The following is a 12663-nucleotide window of genomic DNA, read 5'->3' on the forward strand; positions in this document are numbered from 1 at the left end:
CAAGCCCTTAGGGGCACAGGTCACATTTGTGCATTTTGCAACATGTGAAGGCGGTCTCAATAGAGAGGTCAGACAAAATTGGTGCGAAAAGTGTTTATTTTTTTTTAAAGTAGCAAAACATGAAAATGTATATAAATGTGGTATAGCTGTATTCATACTGACCCACAGAATAATGATAACATGTCACTTTACAGCACACTTTAAAAATGCCTCCACCCCCAAAACAAAATTGGCACAATTGCTTTTTTCCCATTTCACCCCACTTAGAAATCTTTAAAAGCTTTTAAAACATACCATGGTTCCCCGAACATAAGACCGTGTCTTATATAAATTTTTGCCCCAAAAGAAGCACAGTGTCTTATTTTCAGGGTGGGGTAGGAGATGGGGGTTTTATACTCACCTGCCCCATGAATCTGGGTCCGTCATGCTGGTCTCTAGCGCTGTGGCAGGCTGCCGTGTACTCAGCATTGACACAGCACTCTCTTTCTGGTGACAGCGCTTTGAATACCCTGCTTCCAGCAAGCGAGTGCTCTGATTGAATCACAAGCGCTGCTGACTCAGCCAATCAGAGCTGGCATTCGATGAACCAATCACAGCCATTCAGTGATGTCATTCACTGAATGGCTGTTAATGATTGAGCACAGTCTCTGATTGGCTGGTGCTCGATCCAATCACAGCGCTCGCTTGCTGGAGGCAGGGTATTTAAAGCCCTATCACCAGAAAGAGAGTGCTGTGTCAATGCTGAGGACACGTCAGCCTGCCGCAGCGCCGGAGACCAGCACAAGGGACTCAGACGCCCCTGGCTAGGTGAGTATTGCTGGGTTTTTTTCATGTAGTGTAGCTAGGGCTTATTTTCAGGAGAGGGCTTATATTTCAAGCCCCTACCCCCGAAAATCGGGGTAAGGCTTATTTTTGGGGAAACACCGTAGTATGGTACAAGAAATGGTAACACTGAAAAATACAACTCATCCCACACAAAACAAGCTCTCACGTGGCTATGTTGATAGAAAAATAAGATAGTTTTAATTTTTGGAACGCAGGGATGAAAAAAAAGAATCTCTTTCCACTGGCCAGAACTCGGAAACCCTTTAAAGTTTGACACATTGCATATTAAAAAGTTCTGCAACTTTCTACTAGACTTTCTGTCTTTGTTTCAAATCTTCACCATGTTCAAGATCTCTGCTTGCTGACAATGTATCAGCTCAGGTGAGAGCTGCCTAGTGTCTAGGATAGGACAGAGATTAGTGCTGCTGCTGATTTTGGTAACAGGATTGTCTGAACTGATGGGGTGAGTGGGGAGAGGGTACAGGTCTTCATCCTGCCCTGTAACTCACTCTAATATTTGGCATATTTGCAGCAGCTTCTCGAATATATGGAAGTATTGTTTATTTTCAGCTTTCACATTGCAGGGATCGTCACGTGTAACATTAGAAAAGCCTTTAAAGGGGTTGTCTGAATTTTTTTTTTAAACCTATCCCCAATTCAGCAACATAACAAATGGGCATAAATTTACCAGCATTTGTATAACGGACATCCTGGGCTCTTGACAGAGCTCAATGAATGTGACAGGCTGCTGCAGCCTGTAAACATGACATCACAGGGGAGACCCAGAGCAGTGGAGTTGGGCACAATGGGGGGGGGGGGGGGGGTGCTGGGAGAAGAGAGTATATGATTAATATATTATTGCATAAGGGAACATGGTTTTGGGGGGGGGGAACACAACCCGGACAACCCCTTTAATACATCATGGTTGTGATGCTGGAAGTGACTGTGGAAAGGCTTCTCCTTTCTGACTTGTCACATTAGGAGTAGGACTGATGATTAGGAAACGTGTACAGAAGAAATCATGACCTGATGGAGCAGCGACACCTTGTGATGGGAGAGCAGCAGTGCAGATGATGGAAAAAAGTCTTATGTGTGTACAGTGGGGGAAAACAGAAAACTAAGAGGAACCTATCCTGACTGTCTGTGTCCTTATCAATACACAAAGACCCGCTATAGGTTTATATTTGCATTTTATTCTTGTTTTCCTGTACCTTTTTTGTATGTTTTTGTAGGTTATTATAGCCAAGGATCACTTCCTCCTGTTAGACGTTCCCTGAGTGACATCATCACTCATCCCTCTGATGTCATGAGGGATTCTGGACATAGGAGAAGGATACACAGTGTAGCCTATGTTTCAGTTGTCAGGAGTGAGTAAGTCAGTGTTACCTCCTATGCGTAGATTCCTACACACAATACAGGAACCCCTTAACTGTAAGTAGGCAATGGGCACAGTCAGTACAGCTCACACAGATTAAAGTTTGCAGTAATATATCAGTGTAAAAAGTACTACTGTAAACACAGGAGCAAAACTATTTCTTCACTCCTGGCCTTCAGGCTAAGGCCATCTGCACACGACCAGGTTGCATTCCGCACGCAGGAGCCCGCAGTGGAGTCCGACCCTGCGCACAGCCAGCATCCATGCATACCTGCTTTCTTTTTTTTACAACTGTACTGCGGATGGTCCGCATGGTGAGCCGTCAGATATGCGCAGTACATTTTTTCTTTTTCTTTTCTGCAATGTCATTGACTTCAATCGGAGCCATACGTGCCGAATCTGGACAGAAATGGAACATACTGCGTCTTTTCCTATGCGAGCGGAAAAATCACAATTGCTTTCCGTTCGTGTGCAGGAAAATGTCTTTTGCCATAGCATTTGATGTGGAATCCGATGGCGGACTTTCCGCTCCGGATTCCGCAATACAAATCCGCCTGTGTGCAGCCAGCCTAAGTTGCTGCCTGCATTGATACATTGCACCCCAGACAGAAAAAGTTTTTATCTTTCAAGAATGTTCCTTTTCACTGACAGCAAGCTGAAATCTTGAAAAATGGTGGGGAATAAACCAAAAGGGGAAACAGACTAAGCTAAATGCTGCAGAATTCTCGCTCAATTTGCAGGGAAAAAAATGGTGTGCATGCATTGCAATACATAGGCAATAACGTGCAAATACTGGTGCAAAGTAAGCCAACCAGTAGGTGCTGTAAAGTTAGATAAAAGTGCCTAACATGTCTGGCAAGATGTACGAGGTCTACCATCCAGCGTAAGCCATTGTGGTAACTTTGGTGCAGTTTTAGAGTGCCTGTGTTAGTTTACACTGTCTATTAGACTGGATTAGTAATTCTGCCCCAAAGTCATTTAGAAGGTTACAGAACTTTTCATTATAGGATAAGTAATCTTTATTCGCAGAGGACTGAGAAGCCTTTTACCACGTTCCAAAGTGTTCTAAACATGGGTATACACACTGGGGAAGGCCGCCCCACAGCAAAGCCAAAATAGAGCTTGAAAAAAGTGATGATTAGATGAATCCTCGACGGAACAGATCAATGAAGGAATATCAATTACATTTTTCATTTCACTAGAACAAGATTTATTGACTTCATAGCCTTACTGGAAATGTTTACTGCTGACAGGAGACTGCTGTTCATCCTCATTTGACATCGTTACTGAGAAGCAGTTTCTCGGGGTCTCAGAGTGCAAACAACACCGTCCCGGGGCCTTAGGGTCCCAGTGTCCATTATCTCATAAGACTGACCGGGAACCAGCTCAAACTCAAACCTCTGCAGTAGTTTACCCAACACGACCTTGGCTTCCAGCTGTAGGGATAGAGGAGAGAGTAGAACTGGTCATCATGTGCACATTATACATTCAGTGTCTCCCAAGGAGTGCGTCTGTACACAAGCTTGCTGACATCTTTGGAGTTTAATGAAGGAACTCTGGATCAGTACAGGATAATTAATGTCATGTATATACTCAGTATATAGTTCTATACGGTGATAGGCACCTCTTATAAATGAAGGGAACGGTGTGCTACAAAACTGTGTCAACATACAAACAGACTCTATAAAGAAGCAACTCACTAAGAACTGCTCATACCCAAAAATGCATTAAAAAAGTACAAGTTTTATTAATGGAATATAACATAGATAAGTAAGGGGAAAAAGTAAAGACAAAATATAAGCACTTGAAAAACATAAATCGAAAGCAGTCAAAGATACCGAAGACTTAAATCTGCAATCACCTGCTAATCAGAGCATACGGGGGTCAAATAACAAAGATCATGGTGGAAAAACACCTCCCCATACCAGAATACATCAATATACAAAATAGAGTACAAGTGTGAAAGTGCAAAATACGTAAAGTACAATAAATAAGGTAAATATTTTAATCATGTGACAACAAGAAAAAGTTGAACCCAAAAATATGAAACCAAACGAAGATGATAAATGATGAAGGAAGTAGGAAGAGTGTAAAAAAACTCACAAGAATGAAGTGAAGAACACAATATATATTGCTGCCTCTTAATGCAGCTTCATCAGGGGGGAGAATAATCACAAGACACATTCCCACTATTCAAATACTTGCACTAATGATGAACATGTGAGTGCTTTAAACAGACATTGGAGTGGGGCCTCTGGCGTCCCTGAACAGTCAAGTAGGACTGCACCCACCACACTTATTTTGTATTGCCGACTGCTTTAAAACTGCTTTTGTGCCGTGATAAACTACACAATTGATTTTTTGAGTTCTTTGTATGTGTTTTATTGTGTATGTATATAGACAGTGTTCATTCATACATTCCTTATTTCCTCTGCGCACATGCAGATTGTGTTTGTTCCTATTTGATTTCTAGTATGATTCACTGACATAGCGGATACATGCTCCATACTCTCATAAGAAGTACACTGTTGTGGACACTGGGATGCATCCACACAACCTCTGTTTAAGGCCGGTCAGAACAGGGTCAGAAGATACAAAAGCATGCACCCTGTAAAATTTTGTGAGCATATAAAAACAAAGTCCAGGTCTCAACCTTGCAAATCTGAAGATGCACCCACCGCTTGAGCGGAGCGGGCCGTGACCCAAAGGGGCAGAGTCCTGCCCTTGGCGCAGTAAGCCTGTGTGATTGCTGACCTGATCCAGTGGGTGATTGTGGTCTTGAAGGCCACCAGACTATGACGAGGGCCATCTGTGACGAGGAACAGTGAATCAGAACGGTGGTGGGATTCTGTGCGAGAGCGATAAATCTGCAGTGCGCGTATGACATTGAGCTTGTGAAGGCAACGTTCCATAGGGTGTGCGGGCACCATGCAGAAGGAGGGCAGAAAGATGTCCACTTTAAGGGGAAAAGGTGAAACCACCTTGGGGAGAAGGGATGGAACAGGGCAAAGCACCACCTTAAACTGATGCAGCACCAGAAAGGGTAACTCGGCGGGTTCACAGATGCAGCAATTTGAAGTAATAATTACCAGGAAGGTGACCTTCCAAGACAGCACATGGAGGGAGATCTCCTGCATGGGCTCAAAGGGAGATGCTTTCAATGCATCTAGGAGCAAGTTTAGGTTTCATGGCGATGACATAAGGAGATGCATAATATGCCACTCCCTGAATAAAGGTACGCACCACAACTTTGGAAGCCACAGGGCATTTGAAGAGGACCGAGGGCACAGAAACATGACCCTTTAAGGAGCTGAGGCTCAACCCCACATGGACACCTTTTTAGAGGAAGGAAAGAATATGTGAAATGGAAATATGTATGGGTCGGAGATGATGTTGCCCACACCAACTGAAGAAGGACTTCCACATCCTATAATAGATGCAAGAGGAAGAGGGTTTCCAGGCCTTGAGCATAGTCTGAGGTCCACGAACCCCTGTGCTCTCAGGACTGCAGACTCAAGAGCTACATCATCAAATGTAGCATAGTAAATATGGTTGAAGTGCTGGGCCCTGCCGCAGCAGATCCTGTTTGAGTGGTAGATGCCAGGGTGTGTCCACCAGTAGAGATACAAGGTCGCTGTACCAAGGTCGATATGGCCAGTCCAGTGTTATAAGGATCACTGGGATTCCCTCCATTTTAGCCTTCTTGAGGGTGTCCACAGCTATGGCTTGGGGGATAATGAGTCCATGATACCGCAAGTTCCTCTTTTGGCTTGTTCCTTTTGGCGCATATGTTTGTGAAAACGTCCTGGTGTTGCGCCCACACTCCGTGGTCTACTTGCTCCCTGCTGAGAAAATCCACCATCCAATCATTTTTCACACCCAGAATGTGAATGGCTGAGATGGCTGGAACGTGCAAAATTTTGGCAGCCTCCCTCATCAACGTCACACTTCTTAAGCTGCCCTGATGGTTTATGTACGCAAGTACCATCATGTTGTCTGTTTGAACGCGGACTGGGTGACCGTCCAAAGTGTGAGACCAATAAGTCAGAGACAGGCAGATGGCTCCGAGTTCCAGGACACTTATATAGTGAGATGATTCTGAACTGGTCCACAGTCCTGCACTGGCAGTTTGCTGAGGATCCCCCACCCCAGCATAGGAGACTGGCAATTAAAAATGAAGCAGCGTTCCAGGAAATTAGTGCATCAAGTAAACAGAAACCAACATAACTGGATGGATTCACCTGTTGTGGGCAGCCAAGCAAACTGGCAGGCTGTGAAACTTATGGTCCAGAAAGGCACGTATAAAACACTGATGTCACTTAGACATCCCGGAAGGAGAGTGCAATAGGAACAACCCAAGGGCTATGGATACCTTGGTCATAGAAGCAGAGGATGCAAAGAAAAATAAAATCCAGCACTCAAAGTGCAGGTTAAGCAGCAGAGCACACCCCAGGTACACCAACCAAGGCCGGTCAGCCAATGATCAACCGATGTAAAATTATTTTATTGATAAATAAGTACATAAAATAGTGCGACACGTTTCGGAGACTCTCCTTTATGAAGCCCAATTCAGATAAAGATGCAGCAGACAGTACAATTTATACAATGTGATACCTCATCTTGTTGGCTGCGAGGGGACGCGGCGAGTTTAATTACGCATGCAACGTTATGTGCACAGACACACAGGATCAGAAATTTTAATGGTGCTAACAACAAGCCTGCGTTTGAATGAATTGGAGCCAAACGAGAGCGTGCAGTCCACACACCGGAAATGGATCACCGCTGTACGCCGTGCCCGTCATGTGGCGAGCATTTTAGCGTAATGCTGAAAGATGTGGTCACCAGGCGTGAGCTCCAAAGACCAGTAGAGGAACCATTTATAATGCACATGACAGGAAGTTGTAACGCTGTCACAACATGGGTGGAAACAACTTAATATAAAGGAGTTTACTAGACTTATTAATGAGTTAAATACTAGAGATGAGCGAACGTACTCGTTACGAGTACATACGCACCCGAGCACCGCCATTTTCGAGTACAGCAGTACTCGCGCGTAAAGATTCGGGGGGCGCCGTGGCAGCACGGGGGGTAGCAGTGGGGTGTGGGGGGGAGAGGGAGAGGGCTCCCTCCTGTTCCCCACTGCTACCCCCGCACCACCGCGCCTCTCCCCGCCCCCCGGCGCCCCCCGAATCTTTACGCGCGAGTACTGAAGTACTCGAAAATGGCGGTACTCGGGTGCGTAAGTACTCATTACGAGTACGTTCGCTCATCTCTATTAAATACGTATAAGTTTAACAACGTAATACAATGAAATAAATAATTTCTACTCAGAATAAAAATAATGAGGAATTAAAAATCTTAAAGAAAATGGAAAATGCCAAAGTAAAAAAAAATGTGATATATATGCCAATGTTAGAGAAGAGTGCTAGGAGGTGAGGGGAAATAAAATAATAAAAAGGACCCATCTAAAATATGGACAGAGCAGGAGGAATTGAGGAGGACGGTTAAAATGTATGAACTAAGAAGTGGATAAATTATATAAAATGTTAAGTACAAACAATACAAAAAAGGAAGGGGGACTTGAAAATAGGAGGTGTATTGGAGATGTATTGAATTAAAATGGTCATTAAATCTTGTCCTGGACCTCGTTAAGACTATTTGGTGTTAGAGAATTGAGATGGAATATCCAATACATCTCATTAGATTTTAGTTCAGATAAATGTGCATGGGTGATCCACACACTGCTGCTTAAGGCCCTAGTCAGACGGGCGTTTTTTCGCGCGATTTGCGGATCGCATGACGGATGCGCATCCGCAAATCGCGTGACCAGTGCGCGCAAGTCGCCCGCAAATCGCCCGAAAATCTGCTCCTAGCCGCGTTTCATTAGAAACGGGCCGGAGCTGTCCAGCGCATTGCATTCAATGGAGACGGCAATACAGCCGTCTCCATTGAAAGCAATGCGCTGCGGGCGAGCCCGGGATGAATTGTCGGTAAGGGCTTAAATATATAAGCCCTTACCTGCAATTCATCCTAAAATGTGTAAAAATAAAAAAAAATTGTATGCTCACCTGCCTGCAGCCGGAGCTCCGAGCGGCCGTCCTGCAGTGGGTGTGAAGGGGGTGTGAGTCAGACCTGCCCCCTGATTGGCTCAGCGCTGAGCCAATCAGAGGCATGCCTCACTCACACCCATTCATGAATTCATGAATGGATGTGAGTCAGACCTGCCCCTGATTGGCTCAGCGCTGAGAGGCAGCAGTCACTCACCCATTCATGAATTCATGAATGGGTGTGTGAGTGAAACTGGCCTCTGATTGGTCAGGCTGTGACCAATCAGAGGCAGATCATTCAGCAGGCGGGGATTTTAAATCCCCGCCGGCTGAATAGTGCCAAGAAGCAGTTCAGGAGAACTGACAGCGGCCGCGGCTGGACTCCGGCTGCAGCGGAAAGGTGAGTATACAATTTTTTTTTATTTTAACACATTTTAGGATGAATTGCAGGGAAGGGTTTATATATTTAACCCCTTCCCGACAATTCACCCCGCGCACGCCGGCAGCCCATTGCTTTCAATGTAGCGGCTGTATTGCCGCTCCATTGAATTCAATGGGCAAACATCGTTCTTCTCTGCCACAGCTGTTACAGCTGTGGCAGAGAAGAATGATTTGTCTTCTATATGTTCTCAATGGGGTCGGCGCTGCTGCCGCCGGCCCCATTGAGCGCATATACAAAAGAGAACAGGAATCGCAGATCGCAGATAGGTGCGATCTGCGATTTTTTGTTCTATAATTTATCGGACGAGCGCATAAAAAGCGCTCATGTGTCCGATACCATTGCAAAGCAATGGTTTTATAAAATCGCCGGACGCATGCGCATGCGCAAATCGCGGCAATAAACGCCCGTCTGACTGAGCCCTAACCCGCACTTTGAACACTGGATTTTATTTTCCTTTGCCTCCATAGCCTGGGAGACTGGAGTCTGTGGTTATCACCTTCTATCAAAGAGTGGGAGAAAGGACCTCCCTTGGGAGAGTTTGAATGATGTTAGCCACCAAAGGAGGGACTGACGGACTTCGTAAGGGAGGATCAAAGGCCAATCCAAGGATTCGTGAGACTTCTTCCAACTAGATAGGATGGCTCGCTGTAGTGGGCAAGTGTGGAACTATGCAGATGAGACCACCTTGAACACGGCAACCATGAGTCCCAGCACCTGCATGCCTTGTAGGATAGAGAGGGGAATGTGCGTGACCTGCAGAAAGTGGACCCATTGCTGGAGAAGTACGAGTTTGTCCATCAGAAGCTGTACTTTCGCCTGAACCATTTTGAAGAGCAAGTAAGAAGAGTGATCTTATGTGATGGGGCCAGGTTAGATTTTAGACAATTGATGATCCACCCAAAGTGAATGAGAATGTACAACGCCATCTTGAGGCTTTCCGAGTTGCACATATGGGAGGGTGCCTTAATCAGTATGTCATCCAGATATGAGATCGCCACGTTCCACCAAGAATGAAGAATCACCATTAAAGGCGACAGGACCTATATGAACATTTGAGGAGCTGTCACTAAGCTAAATGGCAAGGGGACAAATTGGAAATGGTTTGAATAGATCGCTGGTGGGACTGGCAAATCGAAATGTGGACATAGGTGACCTTGATGTCTATTGATGATCCATGGAAGCAATCACTGCTTTGAGGGACGCCATGCAAAAAGAGATGTACAATGTGGACACCGTTGATGGGAAGTTGGTAGTCCTGCTCTGCACAGTCGCGTCTCGGCATATCCTCTGCTATTGATTGCTATACAGCAGAGATGCTTTGTTTCAGGTCATTTAGGGTCACCACTGGTGCCCATATTGTGCAGGTGAATAAAAAACTGGAAGAGTTCTTCTATCTTTTTATGTAATTCTGGCAGTTGTAAATCACTTCATGTATGAAGAAATCAGCTTTACCTTTGCACAATTCCTTTGGAATCACCCTGTATTATTGAGAGCATTTATATTTTGAATTGCCTTAATATTTTCTACTTACTTATGTATTTTATACTTGATTAACAAAAAGTATATGTTTTTAATCCATTTTTAGGTGTGAACCAGGTGGGTTGCTTCTTTATAGAGTAAATACTGTATATGTACACAGTTACTCCACCAGCAGAATTAATGAGTGCAGCTCTGGAGTCTAAAGGCCCATTTACACCCAAAGATAATCTTTCAAATGACTGAAAGATTTGGCAATCTTTTTGCATGTTAATGGCCATTAACACTTTATCATCTTCATTTGCATGTAAAAGGGCCTCCAGGAGGTGTTTGCAGAGCAAAGCTTGAGATTAATCACACACCCAGGTGTACACACAGCTGCATTGTTCCTGTCATGGCTGCCTGCACTTTACAATGTTATCTGCCGGTTCCCCGTGGAGATAACAGCCTGCAGTCTACTGACAGATAAATGTGTTTGCTTTATCTCCAGTAGCTGTATGATGGATTTTAAGTTTACCTTAAAATCATCGATCAAACGAAAAGTGCCCGATGTCAGCGTTTGCATGTAACGATTATCATTTTGGTTGTTTAAACAAATTTTGAGCTATAATTGTTACGTGTAAATGGGCGATAAGACATAGCCTATACTGATTCTGATTTGCGTTAAGTATTGTAATGTATGTACTTAAGGGCTTTAGAGTTCGCTCGTTCGCTTGTGTAGCCTTCAAGACAGATAGCTGTTGGCTGAGGAAACCATTTGGTGTCTATGGGCAACTTTAGACAACGGGAAAGGAATGCAGTTATCTTTCCACCGCATGGATTTATAAGCAGTTCTATCACAGAAATCACATTCCTCCCTTTGCAGAGATTGCAGCTCCAACCCATTTAAGGATGCATTAAGAAAATAAATCTGCTGAGAATTTCACACCCACTGGTGTTCAATGACGGGCCGTCATTTTACAGAATTCTGATGTAATTTTCAGATGCATCTATTAGATTCCAATAATTCCAAACAACCCAGTGAGCTATCCAGCAGAGGGAAGAGACTCCACTGCTACCTCACTGAAAAGATCGCTTTTCAGAAAACAATCTGCTGCGATTGGAACATGAAACTGAAAATTAGACATTGCACTGAAGTACTTCCTGAAGCATCCACTAGATGGCAGCAGGGAAATCAGAGTAGCAGCTATTAGAGGGGTTTCCCAGTTTTAAGGAAATGAAGCTTAAAGGGGTTGTATTCCAGGAGGCGATCATTGTTCAGTGTAAATGCAAACAAAATAGTTTACTATTGGTTCACTTCTCGTTATCGCTGACTTTCTCAGCACAAAAAACAATGCTGGATGGCGGGCTTGCAATTCTGTCTAAACACTCCCGTATCAGCGATCCAGTGGTGAAGTCTGCCTGTCAAAAACTTTGCACGACCGCTGACAACCTCAGTGGTGACGTCGGCTCTTGTGCAGCCGTTTAGATGACTGTTGTTTCATCTAAATGCAACATAAGACTTTTAAATTGATGACTTACACTAAGGATCGGTTGGCGTCTGACTGCTAGTACCCCTGCCAATCAGCTGTCTAAAAAAGCTGCAGTGCATGCCAAGAACTACGGCCTCTCCATTACATACCAGGCACAGCCACGTACATTGATTAGCGGTGGTGTCTAGTCTTAATTAACTCAAGACCTGAGCTGCAGAAAAGCCATGTGACCAACGAATGCTACATCCCAAGCTGAAGAAAGGCCGCAACCCTCGCTGAGCACTGTGGTCGGAGTCGGACCTCACTGATCTAATAGTGATGTCAACAGTATTTAAGCCCCAGCTAACTCTTTTAAGCTTTATTAACCTAAAATTAGAAATCTCCTAGACCTAAAGGGAACCAGGCAGCACTTGTAAACCAAGCCCAGCACTAGAATAATCACTTGCCCCCTTTTATATAACTTATTGTCCCAGAGCCATACCTGTGTATTTGCGGTTTAAAATGATCCTAAGCAGCACACAAGAATCGGAAGAGCAGCGCGGTGGGTGGACCTTTATCTCAGCTTTGCCCTTAAGCCCGTCCCTCTCTTCTCAGGCAACCCTGCAAATTCTTGTGACGCTGAGTTTAGTTTCCAGTCTTAAAAAGTACTCACAGGTTCCCCTTTAAGAGGGATTTTAAAATTTGGGTTTCTGGCCATGGGAAGTATCTCGTATTTGAGCTATGACATTCTGCAGCAACAGGTCTAGCCCTTTTATTTAGTGCCTTTACCCACACTGCCTCAGGTGTGGTCCATGCCTCAAGAGCCCACCCTTGTTAGAGACAGATCCATAATGGACAACCCATGCAGTAAGAAATCCACTACTGTGTATATGGATCTAGGTCAGCACTGAATGTGCATGTCTTACAGGTGACCTACCTGGGAGAATACCTGACCTAGGCAGGAGCGAGGACCCAGTGCAAATGGGAAGTAGCAATAGTATGGCCTGAAAAGAGACAAAAATATTGCAAAAAGTTATTGACACAAAC

The 12663-nt window shown here is 44.5% G+C and overlaps 1 protein-coding gene across 1 annotated transcript in view; it reads right to left on the reverse strand.

Annotated features, from left to right (window-relative positions):
- Nucleotides 1–3195: 3195 nt before the first annotated feature.
- Nucleotides 3196–12663, reverse strand: part of LOC136632588 (cholesterol 24-hydroxylase-like) — a 28546-nt gene continuing 19078 nt past the window's right edge. Inside the window, exons 14-15 of the mRNA XM_066607578.1 lie at nucleotides 12554–12620; nucleotides 3196–3636 (exon numbers count right to left, since the gene is read on the reverse strand). Of these exons, the coding sequence (XP_066463675.1) occupies nucleotides 3484–3636; nucleotides 12554–12620 (220 nt within the window). The 3' untranslated portion in view covers nucleotides 3196–3483. The remainder of the gene's footprint in view (nucleotides 3637–12553; nucleotides 12621–12663) is intronic.

This window comes from Eleutherodactylus coqui, chromosome 6, assembly GCF_035609145.1.
Source record: "Eleutherodactylus coqui strain aEleCoq1 chromosome 6, aEleCoq1.hap1, whole genome shotgun sequence".
NCBI classification, from domain to species: domain Eukaryota; kingdom Metazoa; phylum Chordata; class Amphibia; order Anura; family Eleutherodactylidae; genus Eleutherodactylus; species Eleutherodactylus coqui.